The 27,347-nt window shown below is 40.7% G+C and overlaps 3 protein-coding genes across 4 annotated transcripts in view; 1 reads left to right on the top strand and 2 right to left on the bottom strand.

The window, feature by feature from the left end:
* Nucleotides 1-13,690, bottom strand: part of acap3a (ArfGAP with coiled-coil, ankyrin repeat and PH domains 3a) — a 62,012-nt gene extending 48,322 nt beyond the window's left edge. Inside the window, exon 1 of the mRNA XM_034536480.1 lies at nt 13,528-13,690. Coding sequence (XP_034392371.1) covers nt 13,528-13,574 — 47 coding nt within the window. The 5' untranslated portion in view covers nt 13,575-13,690. The remainder of the gene's footprint in view (nt 1-13,527) is intronic.
* A 7,173-nt stretch (nt 13,691-20,863) lies between these two features.
* Nucleotides 20,864-25,120, bottom strand: LOC117733143 (PHD and RING finger domain-containing protein 1-like). 2 transcript variants are annotated; one of them, XM_034536548.1, is made up of 7 exons: nt 24,644-25,120; nt 23,880-23,963; nt 23,637-23,773; nt 23,325-23,416; nt 22,553-22,752; nt 21,230-21,326; nt 20,864-21,143 (listed from the first exon to the last, which is right to left on the bottom strand). In XM_034536548.1, exons 1-7 carry the CDS (start codon nt 24,791-24,793, stop codon nt 21,106-21,108), a joined length of 798 nt encoding a protein of 265 aa, XP_034392439.1. In that variant the 5' UTR covers nt 24,794-25,120; the 3' UTR covers nt 20,864-21,105. The 2 variants fall into 2 exon arrangements, with proteins under 2 accessions (XP_034392439.1, XP_034392440.1); XM_034536549.1 differs by having other exon boundaries at nt 21,234-21,326.
* Nucleotides 25,121-25,757: 637 nt separating this feature from the next.
* On the top strand, nt 25,758-27,308 carry LOC117733138 (lysophosphatidic acid receptor 6). The gene is made up of 2 exons (XM_034536542.1): nt 25,758-25,866; nt 26,262-27,308. The coding sequence occupies exon 2, from the start codon at nt 26,336-26,338 to the stop codon at nt 27,302-27,304; it is 969 nt and encodes a 322-aa protein (XP_034392433.1). The 5' UTR covers nt 25,758-25,866; nt 26,262-26,335; the 3' UTR covers nt 27,305-27,308.
* The last annotated feature ends 39 nt before the right edge of the window (nt 27,309-27,347 follow it).

The following is a 27,347-nucleotide window of genomic DNA, read 5'->3' as shown; positions in this document are numbered from 1 at the left end:
TGCAATTAGGCCAGCACAGCCCAAGGGGAAATGACACTTCAGTCAGGGACCCAACAAAGACGGTCATGTATAGAAAATGTGACATAGATTAACCCTTTAAGAATTGAATTGATGCGGTCTGCGGGTGCTTCCTGTGCACCATCACAAGGGAAACGGACTTGAATGGTCGGCCTTGAAATCATGTGTTTATTATCACATAGGACGCAAGAGGATGTGTTGGACGCAACAGTATTGCCGGAGTTGGGTGGGGAGAGGGACTGATCGGTGGGGGTAAACGGGAGAAAAGGCCAGAGAAAGGTCAGGATATGAGAGGTCTCGGCTGGCGGCGCAGGTTTATGTTAACTCAGGGTGGTCCGAGATGACGGCAACACACAAATATTTCAATGAAGATATTTGGGATTGTATGAGGGAACACACACACACACACACACACACACACACACACACACACACGCAGACACACAGAGGATCCAGAAGAGGCCTCGGCTGTGAGAAGCAGCCTGGACAATGTTCCATTGAAGAAGAAGACAATAAAGCCTACAGACCTGAAGCTCCTTGCAGCCTTTTTCCGGGCAGCACACCAGACTGCCGGAGTAAAAAGCGGCGAGTGGAATGCACCGCCACTCACAGTAAGCCAAGCCTACAGTGTAACCCCCTGACATTTTGGTGAAATAGCAGAAATCCCTCTGTGAAAATCCCTACACAGGCGTGATGTGGTGGGGCTGAGCTGGAAGTCTTCCCAGCATTTTTGTGGGCTAAACATGCAGCTTGGCTTGCACTATAAAGGCATACCAGACATGCGAAGCATTCAGCTCTTTCCTGTCTGAAAGCTTGAGAGATGGTTGCTCGCCGAAACAAAAGCTCAGGCGGCTTCCACATGAATTATGCCAACATCCCTTTCACTCTGAACAGGCCCAAAAACATGAAATCTTCCAAGTTCTGTTTTACACTTAATCCTAAATTTAAAACAACCGCCTTGGAGACGCAGCCTGGATAGACGATTCGTGGTTTATATTAGCATGTGGAGCTGGTGCTTGCTCAGACATCATGTGGATGTCATAGTGTCACTTCAGTTTACTGAAAGACAGTCAAAGGGAAGAGGGCAGGTGTCATTTCCTTCGGGGTTTCCCCCAGGTGTTTCCTCTGAGCTGAAGTCAGCAACCCGCCCCCAACGTCACTCTCAGGCTCTTTTCCATTGACCTGCGACCCCTTTCTCATCAGTCCATGGACCTGAATGTTGATGTGACTCCTGTGTCAACCAGCAGAGAGCTAACTGGACCCCAACACTGTCAGCGAGGAAGCACAACCAGCCAGGGACACTCGGAAAACAGGGACCCCAAAGCCTGAACTTTTTGTTGCTTGAGATGGGACATTTAAATGTGGATAAAAGTGACATTCTTTTCCAATTTTCCCTGTCAATCCAAAAACTTTGTTATGACACTTGGAGCAGAACTCAGAGAAGTGAAGCATGGAACAGCTGGTTTCTCTCAGTTACCAATGCAGAAACATGGCACTGAACATGACTCTGGAGAATTACAACTACAGCAGTTATGTTGGACTGAGAAAAGAAAAGAGCAGGATTATACAGTTTTGTGAGAGAAACAATTAAACAGTCAGGGCTCATTGATCTCTTCGCCCAAAACCACACTCTCCAGGGAGAACCACAACAAAACAAACAAACAAACAGTGAGAAAACAATGAGAACAACTTTGACAACTCATAACCATCAAATGCTTTGAATTTGTGCTTAAAAATGTGACCTCAAATGATGATTTGATTATCGATCTGCCGGTTAGCCAAACGATTAATTGTTCTACCCAAGAACTAGCTCTACCCAAAAGTACTGGATACAATACAAAAGGATAAAAAAGAAATGACAGAAAAGTCAAAGTAAATAATCTTGTGTGCATCGGTGGTCCATCATTTAGGTTTTTATTAACGCTGGAAGTTGTTCATGGGATTTACGTTGTGACTCAGGTCTGGGTGTCATAACAGGGAGAGTCAGCATCCTCCTCGCACACATCGTCTCTCCAGGGTTTTGCCCTTTACTCTGAACCTGCTTTTAAAATTTCAGCAGACTGACGCATTTCCTGGCCTGTCCCTAGACCCGATTCTGGCCCAGCCACGACCAGAAGTCTGCCCCCGCACACAGAGGAAGGCAAAGGAGGACTGAGAAGGGGAGAGTATGAGGCAGGGAGTGAGAGAGATGGAACAAATCAAAAACAGATGCTTGTACACGTGTGATTCAATATTTAAAAGCTGAGTAGAGCCGGAGCTAAGGGTGCTTGTGGAGCCCAATGATTTTACCTTTTACATCCACTTCACTTACAGTATTTGGGTTGGACGTAGAGTCCTTTTTATATGACCTCAGGTGACGACAAACACACAGTTGCATGGTCAGAATATTCACTTGTATCCACTTTTCTGACCCAATGTGGTGATCAACATGTAGCATGGCCTGGATACGACCCAGCCACTTCCCCCTCCTGAGATCATGGCTTTCCAAGTCGCCTGATAAACAGGGGAGGCGTTTCACAGCGAGGTCTGTTTGTCATAACTCTCTTTTTTCAATTTTTTCCTTGTGTTATTTTATTTATCAAGAATGTAGTGGTAAGACCCAGTACAGATCATACTGTCTGCCGTCTGTGAGTCTGCTGACAAATGACGCACAGCGATGACCAAAGAGCCAAACCCAGCCGCTGTCTCACTGACACTGCCCCTCACATGCTTCTGACTGAAGGGCAAATCTCCTCCAGCACAGTCTTAGAAACCCAGCTGAGAGACGGGCCACGAGTCGCAGCCGTTATGTGCTGAGGAAATTGGGTATTTTCCAATTAGTGTTCCATCTTGAATGTCAAACGCGACCGGTGTAATGCAGTCCAGGCTAAACACGCTGCTACCCTAATGAGGAAACCTGATACAGATTCATCTGATTTCTAAAGCATGAACGGCTGAGTAATGTTTCTAGGTCACGCACTCATTACGAGCGCATTTCAAACAAACCAGGCTCTCAAAGCAGTTGAAGCAAAAGAAATTGGAAATTTCGCGAGGGTTTTTGTCCGTTAAATGTGTTTGTGCCGTCTGTGCCTTTGTATATTTTCAGCTCAGCCTCTGAAAATCAAACCTCACCAGAAACGCACGTTGTTTCTGTTATTCTATCCTCTTTGCACGATAAAGACAAAAATGTTGTCTCAAGCTGAAACACTTAACTTGCATGGAAGTGTCTCTGCATCAATCAGGTCTTTGAATGCAACTGCGCTGCTTCTAAAATTCCAGCAAGCCAGCATTCTATTAGTTTAGCTTAGCATAAAGATGGGAAACAGAGGGGAATAGCTAGCCCGGCTTGTTCAAAGGCGCCGAAATCTACCTCCCAATATATTGAAAGTGTAAAAAGAACCATTATCTGTTATGTACCGGACTATTTCTTGACTCTGAGAACTCTAAGGCTCAAGGATGTTACTGTCCAACAAACAATCCACGGAGAATAGCAATTTGTTTGTTTTTTACACAGATAAACAAACCGTATACCACATGTTAATTATTGAGTTTTGAGGTGCTGGCAGGTGATCTTTATTACCTTTTGACAGAGCCAGTGTGGCTGTTTTCTCAGTTTCCAGTTTTTATGCTAAGCTAAGTTAACCAGCTGCTAGATATGACGTCATATTTACTGTGTATATATAGTGGTGGTATCATTATTCTCATTTAACCTTTGCCAAAAGTCTATAATTCAATGACGTAAAATAGAACAAGAGAGTCCTGCTGGCGGCTCTGTTAAGCTGTAGCCTACATAGGAATATCTGTAGCTTCATATTTAACTGACAGGTGTGAGAGTGGATCGATCATCTTATCTAATCCTCCATCAGAGAGCGAATAAGTATATTTCCCCAAAGCATTTGTTGATGTGAAAGCAACAAAAAAAATGATACTCATTAGAGAAAGAACAACTCTACTTGTATTACGCAAGCCTTTCCTGTACACCTGACAGCTCTACTTTATCGTATGGATAATCTACCGGGAACATTAGTCAAGACTATTTATATTAACTTAGAATCACAGTCCATTTCACATAACCGTCAGCCCACCGTGGAGTCACGCTGCAGCTGAGGCTTAACTTCCTCCGCTCAGGGTCAGAAAGGGTTGAAGGTGCACAGATGATACTAATCCAAATAGGAGGTATTCCTGCAACCTGTTGATATGCTCTAATACACACATCCAAAACATGCGTCTTGTGTCTCTAGATGTTCCTGTGTTGATATAACACATGATCGGGTTTGGCCAAATTGGACCCTGACTCTTACACATCAAGGGGAAAGTGGATTTACTCTTGTAAACAGTAAGAGGCAACTGATATATCTACAGCCATACAGAATTGTGAGATCAGATGTTTGGTCTCCATAACCATAATTAAATGTGCTACGGAAAAACAAATGCTGATTTGTGAGCGATTTTGTTCACTGAAAGTAAGCCCAAAAGACTTGGACTATCAGCGTTAAGAATCTGTGCGTTGCAGTGTGTGTGTGATACTTCCCTCACTGGCCCAGCTCTTGTTTTCTTGTGGTCTCATCCGTGGTTCGTGTGATAGGAATACTAATGCCGAGTTACTACAACTCGTCCATCATTTCGGGCTCAGGATGTTGCCATAGTGCCGATTCAATGTCTGCATGTGCAACCTGTGGCAACACCGGATGGCCGATTTGAAAGAGAGATATTGAGCTCTGGCTATTAGATTTCATCGCACTTAATAAACTGTTCACACTCTTGCCGTTTGTGCGCTGACTGATGGAGGTCTTTGTCACCTCTGTGCGACAGAAGCCGATTAGCAGCCTTCAGCATGCAGCACCCTGCTTTCCATGGCTCTTTGTGTGAGCAGTGTGTGAACGTCTTGCTATTCATGAGGATGAAATGAGGGACAGCCGGGGCTCAAGCAGCGAACCCCCTCCTTCAATACAAAAGGCTCAGGGATGACATCATCTCTGCATCCCAAAGCATCTCACCAGGAATTAATCTGCATTTACACAAATCATCAATTAACAAACAACGGAATATGCAATATATACCTGTATATATATATATATATATATATATATATATATATATATATATATATATATATATATATATATATATTTGACAAACTAGGATGTGTCTTAATTGATCATTTCCCGTCATATAGACTGCATCCCATTATTTAATATGAAGTGCTCGCAATTTTCAGCAATTAAACAAACAAAAATGGCGCCCTCGATGGACTGGCGGCCTGTCCAAGGTGTCCCCTGCCTTCGCCCTATGTCAGCTGGGATAGGCTCCAGCGCCCCGCGACCCTAATGAGGATAAGCGGTATTGAAAATGGATGGATGGATGGAAAATGTGAATGGCGTGAGTAATCCCATGATGCAATGCGCCACATTTGTGTAACTCTACACATGATAGTGATGACAAAAAAATAACAATGTCTGTTTACTGACAACTGTATCGTAAACTACGAAGTGTCTCGAGTATTGAATGAGTGAACATGGGAAAGAATTTGGACACAACCACAGTTTTGTTGGGAAATTATTTTACAAGCATTATTTTACTCCATCAGAAGTGATAGATGACAGGGGGCGCTCCAGATCTGGCAATCCGACATTCAGTCTCTTTGAGCCGTGATTGGCCAGGGTTTCAACTTCTCTCTTTTCATCTTACAATTATTTCTTTCACTTTTATGTGAATAAACGAGTGCAAAACTATTAACGTCATCCAGGAGAAACTGTCTGGGACTTTAAAAAGTGTCATAAAGGCGCTCATTTTCAGTGAAACCGAAGTTTGAGTGTCTTACTGTGTACTGTGAGTTATTCCCAGTAAAATTGAATATTTGAGCAGAGTATAAACTGTTAATAGAGGGAATTAGATCAAATCTTTTGCATTTGACTGGACCAATAAAAAGGGGGCAGGCTGATACCGAGTTAAAGAGGAATGTGGCTCTACACACAACCCCTTTGTCTATAAAAGTTGCAGATTTATTATAGCATATTGGGCTTTACAAGAAGAAAAGATTTGCATATGTTGTTAAATAAGTGCACAATATGACCGGTTATAAAAGGCATTTTTCATTTAATCTCAACTTTAAATTAAATTAGATCTCTCTCTCTATGACGGCTAGTTTTCACTCTGCCTTCATATGTGGCCGTTTTGTGGTCATGCAACACGTCTTACAAACTGGTTTGGATCAAGGATTACACAACACCGGGAGCCATCTCTGAAGGCGTTGACAGCAAGCATTTAAAAATCAATGTGATATTATTGGACTTGCCCGGTGTTCTGGAGGGCCAGTAGGGTGCCGGTACAGCCAAATGTACTGAACACGTTCATCCCTACAGACAACACCTAAACCCAGTAGCACACAATGCGTTGTCATTAGGATAAATATAGAATCCACTTCTGCCAGAACTGCTACTTTATTAATCGTTAAGGAAAAACAAAAGAGTGGTCTCAAACCATCTTTCTGTCCTGCAAATACAAAAGCTGTCTTTGCCTCCTGAGTTCTAACCACAGACTGTTTGGGTCTAACCATGAAGACGTGTGCATCTGTTTGTTGCACATTGAGTTTATGTTTACTGCGAAGACATACACTTAGTTACCAGTTTATCAGGTAGGCCTAGGGTTGCAAAGGGGCGGAAAGTTTCCGGTAAATTTCCGGAAAGTTTCCACGGGAATTTTGGCTCGGGAATTAAAAAAAATAAATAAATAACAGGGAACTTAAGTGTAGTTGAGAACAAGACTATGCACGCCTAGCTAAGCTGGACCCTGAATGCAGCTGGTTGGGAACATTGTCTGACAGAAACATAAACGTAAACATAAAACGTTCTGTTGTTTTTGAACATCTTTGTCATCAGTGTTGCGTCTGAACGTTTCAGCCCTATGCCTGGCAAGTGTGAGAGCGCCGAGTTGTGTAGAGGCCAAGAGCGGTATTGCAGACAGATAGAGATTTCAATTATAGCTCTCAACATATTTAAAAAAATAACTGAACTAGTTCATTTTTTGGAGCTGTGAACATTTTGAATTATGAACTATGAACTGAACTAGTTCATTTTAAAATGTGTGAACTATGAACTGAACTAGTTCATGTAGAACATGACAACACTGTTTGTCATTACCTAGCATATTGATTACTTGGTAAACTGAAGCCATGTTCATTTTAATACCAAGTCCATTGCACTGTTTGTTTGTATTGTATTGTATTGTATATTGTGTTGTATATTTGTATTAAGTTGTATATTTGTATACTGTATTGTATTGTATTGTGTTGTATATTTGTATTAAGTTGTATATTTGTATACTGTATTGTATTGTATTGTGTATTGTATTGTGTTGTATATTTTGTGTAAGCACACTGAGAGTCACCTTACCAAGTCAAATTCCTTGTTTGTGCAAACTTACTTGGCCAATTAAACCTGATTCTGATTCTGATTCTGATTTGTATACAGTACACTAACTTTTTACAGCAGTGAGGATGACATTAATGAGGTCCAGGAAGAAAGCATTTAGATTCAGGGAAAAACACACAAAAAAAATGTGGGTTGGGGGGTGGTGATCATAAGGAATACACTTTTTTTATTCAACGTTCATGTTTTTGTTGTTCGATGAAAGAATAAAGTTCTACTCACAAAATGTCAAAAATGTCATTTTTAAAAGTTGTATTAAAAATGTTTGCATGCATGTCTGCTTATGACAAGGTAAATACAGTTAAATTACCCCAACATTTTCAGTTTATTCCGGTTAATTCCCGTGGAAAGTTTCCAACTTTGAATATTCACGGAATTTTGCAACCCTGGGTAGGCCTACACCTTTCAACCACTTTGCTGACAGGTGTTTCTATTATTTAGTCCACCCCATTTATATCAACGAGGATAGATAAATTATCTACAAACTACTACCCTCCAAAATGGTCATTAAGTTGCATCAACACCCCTCGTAAACAGTTAAAACAGAACATTATAACGGTCCTGAATGAGGATTTGATAGAGACTGCATTAGTTTGAACTAGGTGTACCTAATAAACTGGCAACTGAGTGTATATCCTTCAAACACTCTGATAATCTGTGTGCAGCCGCCCCACATGCTTTGGAGCCTGGTGAGCTCCGAGGCTCCAACTGGCAAAAGCCCTTCATCCGATCTCATTTTAAAAAGATGAAAGCCTTTCCAGCTAATGGCGCAGCGCCTTCCCAGTGGGAGACCAACGGCGCTGTGATTAAGAAATCATATTGCCCCATGTATCATTAGATCCATTTGCAGTCCTTCACATCACGATGACACCAAATTGGACGTTAATCCTCCAGGTGTTGACACCTCACTGTCCACAGAGGTTGCACAGGCGAATGTGGGCCAATCCCAGATTAGTGACGCGCGGCTATCAAACTACACACCGCTGCTTTAATCCGTCACTTTCATTACCTGGAGTTGTTGGCTGCGGGGCACGTTTAACAAGATGGTGGGAATGCCTACGGGCCTTCGCCACTGCGCGTTTCTCATTAAATCAAGTACACGGATGGAAATTAAAATAGCGGAATAAACTCACAAGCGTGGGGGAGATGGTCGTAGAGTTAAATGAGTGTGATGCGGAAAAGGTCACAATGATGAACCGAAATGAACCAGGATGCTTGGAATGAAACGTGACTCGGAGCATTTAAGGGCTCACTTCAGATGTGTTCTTGGTACCATTATGAATCTAGCATGCAGCCAACAGTGGAAGCCTGTGAGAAACGATCCTGGACGTGTCGGCTGCAGTCCAGAGCAGAAGAGTGATACACTGAAAATTACTCTTTTGAACAACAGAGAGCAGACGGGCTAATCGAAAAATCACCGAATTCAGTAGAAGTCTCATTTTAATGCAAAGATTTGTTAGACAGCAGGAATGTAGCCGATCATAAAGAAAGTGGTGCTCTGTTGATTTTGAAGTAATAAATAAAATGTAAATAAGGACCATTCTAATTTTTATTTCTGACTGTATGAACGTTAATTGTTTTCTGCTGTTAAAGTGATGGTAAATATGGTCATGTTTACAGCTTGTAGAGCGTTGGCCATAAACAGAACATTAAGCTGCAAATATTCTGACAATCAGTTAACAAATAAAGGTTTTCAAGCAAAAGTGTCAACAATAATCCGATTCCAGCTTTTCATTTGTGAAGATTTGCTGCATTTATTTGTCTCATTTGAGGGTAAAAACAAATACAATGCAATACATAAAAGCGTTACCTTCAATAACAAAGTTAAATCAGTTAAAATACTAGAAATGTTGTCCTTTTTTCAGCTATAACCACCCAACTAACTCTTTGACTCTGCATGCATTTCTGATGTACTTCTGACTGTGAAAACTTACGGACTCAATATCTTATTATTTACTTATATTTCCACTCAGCAAGCGTAGTAAATTCATGTCTCGCTCCGTGCTCAGCATTCCTTCATTCCGGGAAACTCCTGGAATTTGACGTGCTCCCCCCTTCCCCCTCACCCCTCCTCACCCTGTCATCTGACTTTGTGTCACAAATCCATCCAGTCATTCTCTCACAGACACAAGCAGTGAGCGCCATAGGTCACTTGGATTCTCCGCCTGTCGGAGCACTCGGCACTGGGACTCAATGACAAACCCCATCACCATGAAGGCCTCGCCTCAGTTCTCCACCCCCCCAGCTGTTCACATGGGAATGGAGGGAGGATCATCCGGGCTGTTTGCCCCGGGGGCCATTCAGACGCAGAGAAAGGAGTCCGTCTTTCAGCGGAAGTCAGAAGCTCTCTGAACAATAGTTATATTCTGCCGGAGGACGGCTCGGACACATGAACACACCAACAAGGACGCTGAAAACCACACCAAACCTCTGAAAAGGGTGTTCATGAAAAATCCTCTCAAGATCAGCATAAAAACTATAAGGCATTCACTGAAGTTAAAAGTGGTAACTAAATTCCTGCGTTAGCTACAAATAAGAGTGTGCCTCTTTAAGACTAAAGCACTAAAAGTAGCTTTAAAGTCTGAGAGAAAGACCGATCACCAAAACCTGCCCACAGGCCGTATAATGCAGCCGGTATCTCTTTTGTAGAAATACACAACAATAACATTTTCTATAAGCAATATGTTGATGGCAGGCAAGTAAATAACAACCCAATCAGCAAATGACATTCACAAAGCTATTCGACCATCCAACAGGCCGTGCAGATGGAGAATACTGAATGAAAGGCGCGGTTACTCCAGGACTTGAAACGAAATTGATTCATAGTAATCTGTGCAAAACAGAAGAAGCTATGGTCGCTTTGCTTATTATTTAAAAACATATACTTCAACAGAAGATACGGTTTGCTAGTTGCTACACCCCAATATTATCCTCCAGCGGTGTGCGAGTGCAACCTCAAATTAACACATCAGTGGGGAGAAACCCGCTCAAATGTTGCGTGTTGCCACTGTTGTGCCGGAACAAACACACAAGTTCCTGCAGCCGTGGAATCATCACAGACCACTTTCTCCAAAAACAGATGTGGAGAGCATCATTGGTTGCAACCTTACATCTGTCCAAGTCACGGTATCCATAGAGACTAAACAACGATACAATTCATGCAGGAGGTCTTCCGCCCAGAGCAGGGCGGGTGATTCATCACATTGGCATGGAACTGGAACTGGGAACTGATTTCCTGCATTTATTTTACACTTGTGGGAAGTGCCATGTCATGCTAATCCTCACAGTGAAAAGCATTTTTTTCTTCTGCTTTGGGCATGCTGCTTCCTTCCAGTCATCCACCTCCAGGGTTGTTACATAACGCAACATAACGTTGCTTTTAGCTCCACAAAAGGAAACCAATTGAATGCTCTTTGTAAAACGCACTTACAGGCTTCAGTGGCTTCAACAAAGTGCGTTTACTCTTTGTCTCTTTTGACAAAGTAAACGCAGTTAAATATCCTGGGAAGCCGATGAAACCCTCTTAACATAAAGTGGAGGAAAGCGCACAATGACTGAACATGGAGCGTAAAGGAGCATCTCTCAAGCCAGTGAGACGGGCGGCAATACTTTCATTCCACACGCACAACTCCAGTCAGATCAGAGATAACTTTATCGAACTATTCATGTGAGACAAAAAAACAAGCAGTGAAATAATCTGGCATGCAACTTGAAGCCTCCTTTCTCAGCACATAAAACGGGGAAGGAGAAGGTTAGTGCAAATACCCCTCACTCAGCGTTTCCCGACATGTGTCTTTCTCCAACCCAGATGGCCATCATTAAGGTGCTGCTGCCAAGTCTGGAAGTCTTTGATTTATTTGGGAGCAGAGATTTCATCTCCAGGAGCCCTCACACAAGTGCACTCTTCTTAAGTACACGTGTTAGGATATTTACACGATGCTATGCTACTTTATACTTCTACTCCACTACATTTCAGAAGATAAATATTGCACTTTTAGTCCACTAAGTTTATTTGATACTATTCAGATAAAGATTTTATATAAAAGATATTTGATGATATTATCCAAGCAAATGCATTTGTTCAAGATTAAACCAGGCTTGTCACAATAAAGCTGTGTCTAATTGGGTAGGCCATAATTCAATATGATAATGTATCCTCTTTACAAGGGAATCGTATCGTGATGAAATCATTTACAGTATACAGATATCCAGATACACAAATACTAACTCAACTTTCTCAGAAAATATAATTATTTTGCACTTTGTATGTCGTTCTTAATTAAATTAGAAATACTCTGTACTTTCATTTGTCGAGTCTTTAATTCACACAAGAGTACAACAAATATGTGGTTATTTTAAATAGACTATATATTTATTGAGTTCACATATTTTGTCCATATCACCCAGCCCATTGGGCCCAAGAGTGATTTCCTTTATTAACTTCACTTAAATAACTGTTCAGTGCCCAAAGAGGTCAAATCAGCCAGTATTCCACAAAAACAGCAAAGAATAGCGAAAAGACCAAAATATAAATACAAATTTGTGTAACACAACTTTTTCTAGATTCTTTCCCAAATCCTTTCACAGTCCTTCAGATGTATCTTGAGACCCTTTGGATGGCCCTGAGCCTGAGATTGGGAACCACTGGACCGAACTACCAAACTGGAAATAGTTCAAACTGGCTCCAGCTCAACCAGCTACACATGCTGCTAAAAAACGGTTGCCTCTGTGTTAACAATCGAACAAAGATAATACATCATCGTTTGCATACTCACTCTAGACTTCAGGTTCATTTTGCTGAATGTTTGCCAACTATCAGAGCATTTTGTCTTTGTTTAGCTCCTTTTAAACTGTTATTATATATCAAACGCATGTCAATTTGACAAAGTATTTAAGATGCCTGGAATCTTCAGTGATAATCAATCACAAATATTATCAGTTCAAGTCACAGGTTTAATATTTAATATTCATAAACACAAAATGTTGCAGAGCATATGTAAGAAATAAGACTATAATACAATGTGACTTTTACATTAAAAGTCTGCAGTATTTTACATTGTAAATTACTTAAAAATATAAAAATGGTAAACAGACGTGCATGAGATACTGTTTGTTCTATTAAAAAACAAATGTATTATAAATTAAACGTACTTACTGTGTTCAGTACTGATAATACGTGTGTACAGTACTTTTACTTTAGTGTTGAATGCAGGAAATATGCATTGGTGTAGTTTTTACTTTTGTGTATCATGAATACTTTTGCTTCAGTTAAGGATACATCAATCAATTAGGGAACAACTAGCAAAGATCCCAAACATTCCTCAGTTAAAGCTTCGCCTATCAAGGATTTCCTGTCTTTCTTTGGTCTTTGTGAAAGTGAATTGAATAGCTTTGGGGTTTAGACTGTTAGTCAGACACATTGTGAGGTGAATTTCTCTCTTTTTGTGACATTTTATAGATCAGACAAGTAACAGATGAATCATTTTTGAATAATGAAAGAGAAATGATGTGTTGCAGCTCCAGTTGAACTGCATCCTTTGAGCAGGAGCTCCTCTATAAAAAGGAAACCAAGACAGTAATCCATTATCTTTCATTATTATGGATAAAGACTATGTTTCTTGATTACAGTTCTCCTGGACACCATTGTATCTGTCAATTGGATGCTGATGAATAAATACAAAAAGAAAGAAACGATGGCAGCACAAGAGAAGAAGCAAAGAGCCAACAGAAAAGACTGATCTCTCTACTCTGCCCATGTGACAACTCATATGGCTGCATTGCACATCATCGTGCAAGAGATGACTGGCATGCAGGCTAAAATTACTCGGACTGATGTTCCAGAGCTGGTGACTAATTATAAACCATAGACACCATTTATCGGATCATGGGTATGGAAATCCCTCTGAGATTGAAATACAACATATGTCAGAGAAGACGCGTGGAAAAGATAGAGCTCGCATCGCATGCAATGTCTGGGATTAAATAATGTTCATTAACCCGCACGGAAACACCAGAACATCGGAACAAAGTCGTGTATGCGAATACATTGAGGCATTCAACAATTTAAAAACGAGCACGTTGGCATTCAGTGTCACGCTCTTACCTAAATCGGGGTGAATCTTTGATACATTCTTCAAAATCCACCGTCATTTTGGGCTGGAGGGTAAACTTTTAAACGCAGTTAAAATAGGGATTTCATGTCCCGGGTGTACAAGTGAAGGTTGAAAGAGATGTTAGTATCCGAGACAGCGATCCGATCCTCCCGCCGTCTCTTGCTGTAGCAGCGGCTCAGTCTAACGATCCGGAGTTGCCTCAGTCAGTCCTGCACCCTGTGCTGCCTTTACGTGCTCTTTCTAAACTCGGATTTTTAACATACGACGTACTACGTAGAAGTTGCAGCCGACCTCTTCAATTTCTTTTCGAAGGTGTAGGTAACATTTACCCCGGAATTGTTGTATGAGTGCGATTTCAAGGTGCTTGTACTTTACACTAAATGCGTTTATTTCACGAAATTTCAGAGTGAACTCAAATCAAAATGACAAATTAACAAGTTTATACATATGTAGCCTTAAAATAAAATGACTCATTATGCAGACTGGCCCTTTTCAGAATTATATATATCATATAATAATAGAGATAGCTCTTTGCAAATATATGTTTTAATGCCACAATGAAAACTCATAGTCAAATTGTACAGTAGCCTACACATGTAAGAGTACAGAAGTATTAACAGTACTTTAAATGTACCTAAAGTATCAATGGTAAACAGGCCTACTCAGTATGCAGTATAGAGCCAGTCAAAGTCTTGTAGAATTGTATAGGTCTGCAGTATTATGTTAGATGCATTATCATGCAAATTGCATTTTAATGTTGTAGCTGGGTGAGGTTAAGCTAATTTAACTACTTCGACAGAATTGCATTGTATAAATTCATAAAGTTGTGCATGTAAAAAACAACAAACGTCAAATAAAGTCAAAAGTAGCATACAATTAACATTTTCAAGTAAAGTAGATGTATCTGAAGATTACACCTAAGCACATTACTTGAGTAAATGTGTACTTATTAAAGCAAATTCCATCATTTAACAGCTGCACCGTGTTATTTCGCACACCACTCGTGAAACTTTAAGATTTCCGAAAGCATTTGAATGCAACACATGTTATCCCTCTGCATGAGAATGAGTAGTTCATTCTACTTTAGATGAATATGACATGCGCAATAATCTCATGTAGGTAGCCTAAAATTATGTTTCCTCTTCAGATTCAGTCGATTTTTATTGTTTTCTATTGAAACAGCAAAATGAAAAGTGTCAGTAACTACAGACACATATGTTAGTTTGCTGTGCTGACTTTCAAGGAAGAGACACAATTATTCTTCATTTTTCAGCTACATACTCATTAGAGAAGTGTGATGAAGATACTTCATACTCTCTGGTGTGTTAACGAAAAGCAGTGACTAACCGACACCCACGATGGCTTTACTTTGGTTTCTTCATAGCTCCGAACTGTCAAATTCACCCCTCTCATCTTTTTCACACCTCTGATACAGTATGGTATGTTTTCCATATGAGATCATCCTGTTTTACTGCTGGTAAAGCCAGGAAAATCAGTTTAAACGCCTGACTCTGTGAAACTTTGCTTGCTTCTTAAACACTTTAAAGAAACCTTCAACACGTCGGAGGGTTGCTTTATCTATCTACTTTCCCATGCCGCTATTACATGAGGCTATCTTAAGTGCATCAATTTCCTACAGCAAGGCTATTATTAATACACCGGAAATGGGAACGCTTGGAGAAAGAGCGCCTGCTTTGGATTTCACTGCAGGTTTTCATAGAGCGCCATTGTTCCTTCCGATCCCGGCTTTAAAAAAAACGCGGCTCAGGCCAAGAATGGGGATGATCTCATCCACTCTCAGCAGTCTGCAGAGGTGTCTGACACAACTGAAAAATACAGACTTCATCAGTTGTTGAGGTGGTCAGTTGTGTTAAAATGCTCGTGCCTTACCTCAAGGGACGGCGTTGGTCAACCACTTTGGTCCAGACCAAAACATCTAATTATCTATTGGATGGATTGCCATGAAGATGAGACATCCACAGTTCCCCGATGTAACCTACTGATACTGGTGCTCTACTTATTTTTCCTCTAGTGCCACCAGGAGGTTGATTTAGTTCTGAGAGAAATATGTCTCAACAACTGCTTGATGGATTGCCATGGAAATGGGTGCACGCGTTCATGGTCCCCTCAGGATGGACTGCAATGACTTCAGTGATCCGCTGACATTTCATCACATGAAAATGTTGTCCAATAGTTTGCTTCAGTTTGGCCTACTTTGCGTTTAGTGCTGATTTGCAAACGTTACCATGGCGACACACTAAACTGATATGGTGACCGTCAATACCACTATAACCATAAGATTATAAACCAAACAATGACTATCAGGATTATCCAGAAGAAAAAGTGCTCCACTAATATGGAGGCTGTTTTGTCTTTACTGCTGTAGGGACTAAAACAGCACCTCAGTCTTTTCCTCCAAACCACCACCACCTCCCCTCCCTCTCCCTCTCTGTTTCATCGCCAGTTCCTTTCCCTAATCTGAGATGAAAGCACTTACTGCTTCTTTGTGAAGGTGTTGAGTCAGCGGTTGGCTGATCTGAAAGTGCACACTGCTGGAGAAACTTCAGAGCAGACTTTGTAACATGCATATGATCTCCATACCGTTATAGGTTTCATTGCAGCAGCACATGATCAAAGGTATACAGACATTTATGTTTCCCTTGTTGCATGAATTGTAATAACTTTGGTGATCCCGTGAATTCGTTTTTTTTTTTAAATGCCCAATACTTTGGTTTATGCCCAAATACTTGAACAACTAATAACATTCCCATCTGCCTCAACTGTGCCTTGATGTTTAGTGCCAGCAAGTGTAAGTAAGCATGCTAACACGCTAAACTAAGATGGTGAACATGGTGCACCTACACCTGCTGAACATCAGCATGTTAGCGGTCATTTTAAAGGATAACATTTGCATTTAGCTCAAAACACCACACAGTGCCTAAACGGGCAGATAGAAAACTGATTTTGTTTCTCTCAGCAAGAGCCATGCTGGCTGTTTCCCCTTGTCTTTATGCTAAGCTAAGATAGCCCGATGCTCACTCATATTCAACATCCAGGTATGATAGAATGGTATCAAATTACTTATCTAGATTTCAACGAGAAAGCACACAACTGTATTTCCCAAAGTGTCGAACAATTCCTTTACGATCAGGGAGATTCTGAGTGATGATGATGATGATGATGATGATGATGAACAGAATCAGGTGCTTGACAGCAAGATGATTTACAGCGGAGACTGCCGAGCTATCATATCAGACTGTTCACCTCCTGCTGCTTTTGTTTTCTGTGTGGCATCAAACTGGAGCAGAGATGAGGCTGGTCTGCCTTTGTGCAGGAAAAATGAACGGAAGGGAGCTGTCGGCTCCCATTTTCGCTCCCTCTCAAGGAAGACACAAGCACTGCTGCAGTGTGGAATCACAGCGAGAGATGTGTGGTGTCTCTGGGAGGATGACCTACTTTTGCTCCCCTCTTTGGGCTGCTAGAGAGAGCTACGAGTTGCACTGCTGAGCACACAGCTCGTAATGTCATCCTTTCTGACTGCAGGTGCAATGCTCCACAAGACACTATGCCAACGAGGCATGTACAGATGCTGCAGGAATGTTCTGTATTATGCATGTCTTCCAAGCACCGACTTACTAAAATATATATTCCCAAGTCTTTTTTTAATCAATTTTAATCTGGCCATTGTACTGTTGTCCTCACTCTCGTAGCGATATGTGTGCATGGACCAAGTGCACTCAGGAGGTGGATGAAAGGATAAAGAACATACAAGCATGATCATCGTAGTATTGTAGTATTTGCCTTTGACAGAGCTCTGCAGACTTCTCACCAGTTGAACGAGAAAATGGATACCACTCTTCTGTAAAGTAAATATGAAGCTGGTTCGCTTAGCTTAGTACAAAGACGGGAAGCTGAGCTAGCCTGGCTTTTTCCAAAGGTATCAAAATCCACCAAGCAGGTCCTCTAAAAGCTCATTAATTGACAAGTCATATCTTGTTTGTTTAATCTGTAAAAGAAATGGATGTGTAAAAACAAAAGAAATCCACTTCACGTGGGGTTATCTGCTGAACTATCTCTTGGGAGGACAAACTGTCAAGCAATCAGATACATAATTTTAAAAAAACTGAACGTTTTCGTCTTTAGGCTTCAGTTTTTATATAGTTTAGACAAACAAGATGTTAACCAGTGATCTTTAGAGTAGTAGTTAATTGTGGTTACCAGTGTGGGGGTTGGGAACCCAACAGAGTGTCACAAGCTAATGAACTGGATCGGAAAGGATAAAAACACAATTTCTGCTGCACCGAATAATATTTCCTTTAATCTTTGCATTTTTTATGTTTTCCACTGCCGTTTAATTACACCTCTAAAATATTCATAAAGAACAAGGTCTTGGGTTGAATTGGTCATAACCAGAAGACTTCTCGTAGACTTATGCAATCAGTGACAAGGGGTCACTAGAGACAAAGCTTGTGTCAAAGCAAGAACGTTGGGAACCATTGAACTAAAGGATGGGCATGTTGGGATGATAATAATACTCGTTTTGATAAATGATATTCTGGTTCTGCATACTGGGTCACATACAAAAGCCCATGACACATGACCTTTCTGAGTTTGAAACCCCCCTTTCACCAGAAACTGTTTGCAGTCATGTTAACATCACTGCTGACTTATTTAGCAGCGTAGCAAATGTCTCCAGCCAAAGTGCCTCTCGGCCGCTGCAGGGCGAAGCATCGCTCCTGGGAGAGTTACAAGTCCCAGCATCGGTTCCAATGCATCAGCAGAATAACTTGGTGGGTGGAGGAGGTACATGCTTTTAATTCAGCAATATGTTTTAATGGTTCTCTAAAAGGTAGATGATGTTACAAAAATGCAGAAACTATTATTCCCCTTTGAAATGTACGCAAGAAAACCAAAGAGTCAATTAAAGGAATAGTTTAAAATATTTGGGAAATACTTAAAATCCCTTTCTTTCTGAGCAATGACCAGAATGCTACATTTCATAAATAATATGAACAACGGCCAGCATGCGGTTAGCTTAGCTTAGCATCAAGAATGGAAGTAGGGGAAACAGCTAGCCTGGAAAGACTACAGCCATGTCTGTGGCTGTTACACTGTAATGCTAACAGAAACTGTTAAATAGTTAAATTGAGGAATCTTACAAATTGAAAGTTTTTTATTTTTGGACAGAGTCCGGCTGTTTGTTTCCCCCATGCTGAGAGCTAAGCTAAGCGTAAAGTAAAGAGTGCTGACTTTAGCTTCATATTCCGTATCCAGGCACAGAGAGTATTACAGTAGGTGAGTAAAACACATTTAGGGAATTCACATTAATGGGATTAATGCACAATAAATTATGTATCTGAACAGCTCATTAGCACGATACCGGGTCACATAGCATGTCAATCGTTGAGAACATACTTTACTAATGAACAGTCTCTCTCTGGAGCAGCGAGTCATTAGAAGTTATCACCTTGGCTCTTGTTTGTTAGAGTGAGCCTAATTGCTCCAAGGAGTCTCAGGCTTTATATGCAAAAGCTTGTGGTCGCTGGCCCAGCTCCTCATCCACTCGGCTGTTCCTGAATCTGTGACAGGATCCCCATAGCGTGTGGATGTGGGTGAGTCCTGGGTCAAAGCTGGAGCAGCAACAAAGGAAAATACTTTTCAGCAAGGCCGATTTTATTTTAGAAGTGGACAGGCTCGCTGTGTCCCCTGTTTGCAGTCTTTATACCAAGCTAAATTAACCATCTCCTGGCTTTGGGATCATATTAAGAGTGTGGAGAATGAGCACATTTCCTTTCAAATAAGTGAAGACAATAGCGAGAGTAACTGCTCTCCAGTGACCCTAAGGTGATCGCCTTAGTATGAGATAAACCAACAAACAAGGAACGGAGTGCTTTCTTGTGTACACTTGTTTCTAAACACCTTATGATGTCTCATCTTGGACATTTTTGTTCATTTCAACAATTCTGCTCAGCAAACATGTCTGGCCGACGAAGGTGAATATTAGTTTTTACTGTGCCCATTGTTATGAGGAGAAAAGTAGGGCAAGATGAGCTGCAGGCTTGTAAAGTACCCGCCCACTGAATTACAACACACGTTGATGATAACACACACACACACACACACACACACACACACACACACACACAAAGATCAACATTGATAGATAGGAGCTATAATAACGTCACTGTAATATCAGGGAGCTATTTTAATGGAATGATTTATTGACCTCACATTTATTTGTGTTCTTGCATCTCTGATAAACTGGTTCTGATTTGAAGGCGTCTGATCCAACAGACAATTGATTTTGGACATCAAAGGAGGGATTTAACATCAGATGACCAGAAACAACAGACCTGAGAGTGTCTGACTGAGGCAGCCTCGGGTAAGACTGAACAAGATCCTGAGAAATCAGACTACGGCTGGTGTTGCTAGGCGATGGCTCGGGACTGCTAAGGGAGGAGGGATGAGGAAAGAACAGTCGAGTCCTCTCAGAAACGCCAGTTCCTTCACATACGTTATTTGGTCAAGGTCCGCCTACCATCTCCGTGCACCCAAAACATGCTGCCTGAACCAAAGTGACTATGAACATCGATCTTTCCAGGTGCTTAAGATTCAGACCAAGTCATTTTACTGTATGTAAGCATTTAAAGAAATGACAATGTTGGTCTGTTTGTCAAGACTTAAATATCTACACTACTATTTAATGGATTGCTATTACATTCATGTTCCCCAGAGGATAAATACTACTGACTTAGGTGACTCCCTTGCTTTTATTTCAGTGTCACCAGCAGGTCAGAATTGACTGTCAACTCGTAGTCAGGTTTCTGAAATGCGGTATTTAAAAAGATGTGCTATTGTAAATGCTTGCGTATGAACACACATGATTGTGTATTTTGTAGCTTGGAGGTGGCCTCTCATTTTTACAAATAAGTTAATTAAGTTTATATTGATCATACAACATAAAAATGATGTTTCAGTGGGTCTCTTCATGTACCTGAACACACACACACTATAGTTTAGTTTGGCTCAATCCAGCAATCGCTATCCTGCAGCCATAAATACTCACAATGGCACCCAATGAGTATTAATCCTACACTGAAAATAAAAGGCAATATTTACTACTGGTTTAGTAACGTTTACTAAGAATTACAGTGCACAGCTGTTTAAAGAAAATAAACCTTTACATTTTTGACCTGTTAAAAGATTGACCTCTTCAGGAGAAACAACAGACTGGGTCGGCTAGTTATTTAAACAGCACTGAGGTTATTTAAACTGTTTAAATAACTGTTTAAATAACAGTACCTTAAATGACTAACGGATTACTGGTTTTGGTATTTCCATGTGATTTATTAAGAGTAAGAAAACTATAGAATAATGTCAGCCTTATCTTCTAACAAAAGTAAAACAAACACATTAAACTTAAGATGTAACAATATTACTGAAATAAACAGCAACTTCATCCTCTGGTCAGGTTCATGTTTATAATACAATGCTGCCACCATGTGGTCAATTATGACAGGAGGAGCCTTTATCAGGAAGTGAGGATACACACCGTCCACATCAGGAGATCAAGTAGCACGCTTCCTTCTTTTCCTTGTCTTTAACTCTGTGAAACACACAAAACAGATGATGGTAAATGTGAAATAATGTACAAAATCTTGAAGCTCAGAGGAAGTGAACTTTGTAACTTACTGACCGCAGCACTGTTGGTATCCCTGTGATGAAGTGCAGCTACTTCAACTGTTGCTACTGCAGGCTGTGTTGCCCGTAACAGGTATCGAGGTACATGCTGGGAACAAAAACAGATCATTTATGAGATTAAAACCAATGTTATGGTAGCTTGTCTTTTACAGTGCAAAAGCAAAAAGTACAAAGCAACATCAACTACGTTTTTATTTTGTACATACTACACATTTTAGGTTACTGAAAATGAGGTGCAAATAAAATGATAGTAATGCACTATGAACTTACACTTTTTTATTCCTTTTATCTACTTTTTTATGTATTGGGTGTATCGTCCCAGCACTTTTAATGTCTTAAAACTTTCTTATTGAGTTTTTATTGTGTTTGTTTTATATTCTGCAAAAGGAATGTAAATTCAGAAACAGTGAATCTCATTGTGACAGTGAAAAATAATCGAATCAGATCAAACTGTTCTTATTTTTAGATTTTAAGTCCTTGTCCAGATGTCCTTGAGTGAGTAAACAAAGTGTGGTCTCTACTAGAAGAGCAATGTACAACCTTAAAGAAATACTTAGAACTCGTAAAATGATACAAGACTCTCAAAAGCATTGGTGAAGGGACGCAAAGGTTATGCTGCCCTCTGTTCCTGATCAACAGTTACAATAAATCTAAGTCTACTGTACACGAGCAGAAGCAGTAACCCACACAGATGAACCCAAAAGAACAGAGAAGCTTGATAGTGACCGCAAACACCAGCAGCAAGAGACGTGTCAGTGGGTTGTATGGTGGAAAGGTAGTTCTGCATTACTGCGAACAGCACATGAGCAAGAAATGTGGTTAAATGCCACAGCGGTGCCCGCACAGTAAGGGGGATCTGTTTCCTTTGCCCTAGTTACTTGAGCAAGTCAGTGGCACACTCGATGTTATCAAAATGAATAATGCACATGATAAGAGTTAATGGCTACATTACATTTTTACGGTCTGCATTTTCTGTATTTCACACATTTTTATACTATCTGGATAAAAAAAATATTATTTTAATCTGTTCCACCAGTTGTGACTTTTCTGTTAAATGCAAACAATGTTACTCTCTATTATTTTATATTTACATAGAACAATAAACGTGTTATATTTTATTTACAAAAACAAAAAAACTAGCATCTATGTTTCATCCAGGAGGTTCAAAGAGTCTCTGATGACTCTGGAGATACCTTCAGAACAAATTGTACTGTGTAAACTCTAATACTCAAATATTATGTATGAACACATCTTGTCACTTCATGCTGTCTGGTAGATAAACAGATGTTACTCTCTGTGTAATGTTGAACTGACCCAGGAGGTTTGGGGTAGAGGATGGGGATCGCTGCTGGCTCTGCTCTGGATCCTCTGACTGTGTCGTCGATCCGCGGAGCTTCTGGGACGATTCATAGTGGAGGGCCGAAGGCGACTGCTGGTAGATGCAGTTTCATCGACTTCAGCTAGGAGGTCCGTTAGTTCTCCATCACTGATCTCCCCCTCCACCACGGAGGCGTCTGAGCAGGGTCACATTCACATAATGAAAATATGTGCCTTCAAATGGACCTTTAAAGAATGAGTATTTCTGCATATTATAGTATATTTTACAGTGGGCAAGAGACGAGAAACATTCATCCTTTGAAAACTTCCAAATAGAGAGCAATTTAGACATGTTCCTATATTGTATCCCTGGTGTGGATGAATCTATTTAGGCAGCTATGAGATTCAGAACATGCCAGTGTGGTATGAAAATCAACTTCCTCATACGCTATCGCACTAAATATTTATATTTTTGATTGTTTGTATGTTATATTTTGTATTATCATTACCTGCCATACTTAATGATCATAAACAGATGCCTACATGGAAGACCCATTTATCAGGGACTATTATTGCTATGGAAAATGGTGGGCAGTAATTTAATGGGCTAAGGATACAACAACTCCAGTGCGGTGCTTTACAGAAGGAGGCAGCTACATTTCCACGATCAAATATTTAGCAAAATAATAACACAAATAAGTTTTAAAAAACAAGATGATGTGTATATTTATGGTGCCAGATACCGACTTAGTTACCAACAAAGCTTTACCTGTATGCTGGGTAGTGACCGCACACTCCGCACAAACCCAGTCACCTTCAGGGCAAGTGTTTAATGATGGAGTTAAGCAGTCCATATGATAGCTGGAACAAAAAGTACAACCGCAGTTCTGCGATTAAGTACCGTAAACATAAATAAATTCAGCAGCTCCCCCAGAGGTTGTAGGCATTTGAGTGGTCAAAGTCAGTTATGTACAACAAGCTATTGTAGTCAGTTTAATGCTGCTGCTATGACTCAAATAAACCCCGGTATGTACTTAAATGAAAGACCAAAATTCCCAGAGATAAAACTGCAACGCCTTACCCTGAATCACAGTGTATGCACACGAGCACCAGGTGCCTGTGGTCGCTGCGTCCACATGCCTCGCAGATAACAGTGTTGCTCCCCTCTTCTTCTTCATCGTCTTCTTCATCTTCCCTTTTCTTTGTCCTCACTTTGATCTGCAGCAACACCACAAACAGTTCAGGCCCCAAACATTGCAGAACATATTCCCACGTTTCCAAATACTTGGCAGGGAGCTTCCTTCAGGACACTGGAAATAATCACCTTCTTTTGGATCGCCCCTCCAGGACGCCGTCTCTGGAGGATGAAAGCAAATCTGATCCGATCCACAGGACAAGTGTTGGCCGTCTGAGAATCAAGACAGAGCAACAACATTTCTCAATTTCAACCACAATAACAAAAGAAAACTTGATATTCATGCAGCTTAGACATAATAGTCTTTTACAATTTCATGTACAGAGAAAAGAAAAGGTATTTCACCAGTGAAGGCTCATACATATATTGTATGTAATAGTCCTGCAATTAACGAATATTTTCATTATCTTTTCTAAATGAATACATCTATTGTTGCGTCAACAAAATCTGAGAGACAAATGTGACATCTTTAGATTACAGCCTGAAACCCAAATATATTCCATTTACAATGATATAAAATAGAGGAAAGCATCACATCTTTACATTTGAGGCAGATAACATGTTGGCATTTAATTGATTAAAAGATAATTGAATCTTAACATAATGACTGAGTCAATCATTTCATCATTCAGGTCTAACCTAAAATGTCTTTTGACATGGTGTTGAACTTTGATATCATGTCACTGCAGCTATCCTTTGCTAAAAGAAGAGGGAGCCACGAATGTGGGATAATTACCCTCATTTTGAAACGCAAGTCAATATATGGCATTGCTAGTGGGATTGCTACACCTTCTTGGAAGAATGTAAAATATATAATATTCTGATCAAAGTAAGTGTAGTAAAGACATGACATATGTTGCTGGACAGGAGTGCCAGGTGACGCGTACGATTACCTGGGACCACTGGAGTATACAATCAATGCAAAAGACGTGCTGGCAGTTTTCAAGAGAGGCTATTATCTGCTTTTCAAAGGGGCTCAGACAGATGTAACATTTATCTGCACCCTCTCCCACTGCTGCCTTCGACACGGTTGACTTATCCATATTTTAAATATTACTGGACAAGGTGTCGATACGGTCCTCGCCACGTTCAATCTGATCATAAAGCTAGTTATATCATATTGTTTTTGTTATTAACAACAGCTAGCTAGGTGGCTAGCATGACATTATCGTTCAATATGGTAGCGTTAATACTTGTATACAGTCCATGAGTAATACACTTTAAACTAGTTGTGCCTTTTAGCTATATGTTACAGCCGGTGGCTACAGCACATGTTAACTGTATACAATGTTTATAATTCGCCTGTAAAGTAAAACATTGAAATGTCTAGCGTTAACCACTTTTCAATTAATTCCCTGTTCCGCGCAACTCAAAACAACTTCCGGTCTTATCTTTTCAAAATAAAAACGTAAAATCTACAATTCTAACATTGTCGTTTTTAGGAACCAGACCATGACAACATGTAGCGAGTATACTATTGTATTAACTCATTAGAGAGAAAAGTATCTGAACCGTTACGACAAATGACCAAAACTGGATGACCAACCGAACGCTATATTAACTGTGCAACCGGACTTGTGACAAATATCAACATTATGTCAGAGCATGACAAAAAGCACGAGATTCTGGAGGACATAGATATGGATCTTATGTGCTTTTGTTTGCAAAAGATCCATAATCATATCTTGCAATAACTTCATTAACAATTAGCAATCATATAGTGTATGGACATCTTGAAGAACCACATGTAATGCCCTCGACTTCAAAACTAACCTTTATAGCCTTATAGAAAAGAAAATGTGAAGCATGCTTGACCTCGATGTGCATTTTGTGTTATTACATCAAGCTTCGCTAAATAATAAATACACTCATAAAAGCTGACTGTGTGCATACTCTAGTGTCATCAGGCTATGATTTCCTGCCCCCCTCTTAATTCCACTCCTAGTTCACTGAAACAGGAAACTAAGATGCCTTTGCATAGAGCAGCATTGTATATGCTCACGTATTCTGGGGAGCTGCTCAACCAATGTGCAGCTACAAAACTAAGCTTGTGTCTCATGTGGTTTCATATTTCTGCATTTGGAGATCAAACAAAGGAGTCAAGCGAAGTAACTTGGTAAGTGTTGTTTTTCTAAAACTAGTTGGTTTTATTTTAACTGTATTCAGTCTAGTTGTAGTTTGTGTAATATCCATCTAATGTTCCAGAAAAGTTGTAAATGAAACCCCTTTAAAATCATACAACTGATTGAGTGCTCAGGATTCAAATCTTCACAATAATGCTACTCTAAGCGAAACTTTTATGGCTTTTTATAAGTGATCAGTGTGTCACTGCTTTTTCTGTATTCCATCACCCTCTTTTGTGTATCATGTCCACTCCATTCCCCTTTTTTCCCCCAGAAACCTGATTAATACGGAACAATGTGGTCAGCTTCTGAAAATAGATTTGTTTCAAAAGGTAGTGAAATAGTAGAAATGGAAAAACTGAATGGAAACATGTTTGTGTTCATATAGGAACAGATGCAGCAGCGTTTATGAGAATCAACCTACGCTCACTGACTTTCATCTGACAAAACACTCCGTCTGCAATGATGAATGTGACCGGTGGCGACTGCAATGCCCCCTCAGCAGAGTACCAGTACTACTTTTTTCCAACAGTCTACATCCTCACTTTAGTTGTAGGTCTACCAGGAAATCTGTATGCCCTCTTTGTCTTCACCTTCAGGATCACTCCCCGTACACCCTTCAGTGTTTACATCAGCAATCTCGCTCTGGCAGACATCATCATCCTCTGCACATTGCCCTTTAAGATCCACTACCACCTAAACAGAAACAACTGGGTGTTTGGGGATGTCACCTGCCGTGTCACTGGGATTCTGTTCTTCGCTAATATCTACATGAACATCTGCTTCATGACTTGTATTTGTGTGGATCGCTACATGGCCACAGTGCACCCGCACAACTATCTTAGTCTACGGAGCCCCTGGTGCTCCCTGGTTGTGAGTGTGGTGCTCTGGTGTGTAATTGTAGTGGCTATGCTGGTCTTTGTCCTCATGGGACCCCTGGAAACCAATGCAGACGGATCTGGAAGCCACAGCTGCTTCGAGAATTTCGCCAAGAAAGAGTGGAACAAACGCTTGGCGGTGTACAGCCTGCTGTGCCTGATCTTTGGCTCCTTGTTGCCCTCCATGATCATCCTGGTGTGTTACCCGCTGGCTGCGAGGCGCATTTCCATGATAAGGACTAAAACAGCCCAAAAAGCAGTGAGGGTGATTCACACCATCCTGGCTATAACGCTGCTCTGCTTCCTGCCCAACCATGTGGTGTACCTGCTGCACCTCCTTCGACGGTTGGAGGTCATCCAGAGCTGCTCCTTTGCCAACGCCATCTACAACGCCAGGCGGGTCACTATGGCGCTCGTCATCCTCAACACATGCCTGGACCCCGTGCTTTACTACGTCACCACCAACCACTGCAAATGGAAGCAGTTAAAGATGGCATGGCTGTGGAGAAGAGTTCGGAGAAGGCAGCGTGTATACACCATTGCAGTGAGCTGAAGGGTAACGGTGTATGCATACTGTAAATATATCTCCTGATAAG

The sequence above is a fragment of the Cyclopterus lumpus genome, chromosome 7 (assembly GCF_009769545.1).
Source record: "Cyclopterus lumpus isolate fCycLum1 chromosome 7, fCycLum1.pri, whole genome shotgun sequence".
NCBI classification, from domain to species: domain Eukaryota; kingdom Metazoa; phylum Chordata; class Actinopteri; order Perciformes; family Cyclopteridae; genus Cyclopterus; species Cyclopterus lumpus.
Note: the sequence above shows the minus strand (reverse complement) of the source record. Positions and strands in the feature narration are given on the sequence as shown.

Bases quoted from the DNA above. Each gene is read 5' to 3' on its own strand.
- LOC117733143 (XM_034536548.1), bottom strand. From the start codon at position 24,793: ATGGATAAGTCAACCGTGTCGAAGGCAGCAGTGGGAGAGGGTGCAGAT. The intron at 23,774-23,879 runs GTGATTATTTCC...GTGTTGCTGCAG, and splicing joins GAGGGGCGATCCAAAAGAAG to ATCAAAGTGAGGACAAAGAA. The intron at 22,753-23,324 runs GTAAAGCTTTGT...GACCCTGCTCAG, and splicing joins GGTCACTACCCAGCATACAG to ACGCCTCCGTGGTGGAGGGG.
- LOC117733138 (XM_034536542.1), top strand. From the start codon at position 26,336: ATGATGAATGTGACCGGTGGCGACTGCAATGCCCCCTCAGCAGAGTAC.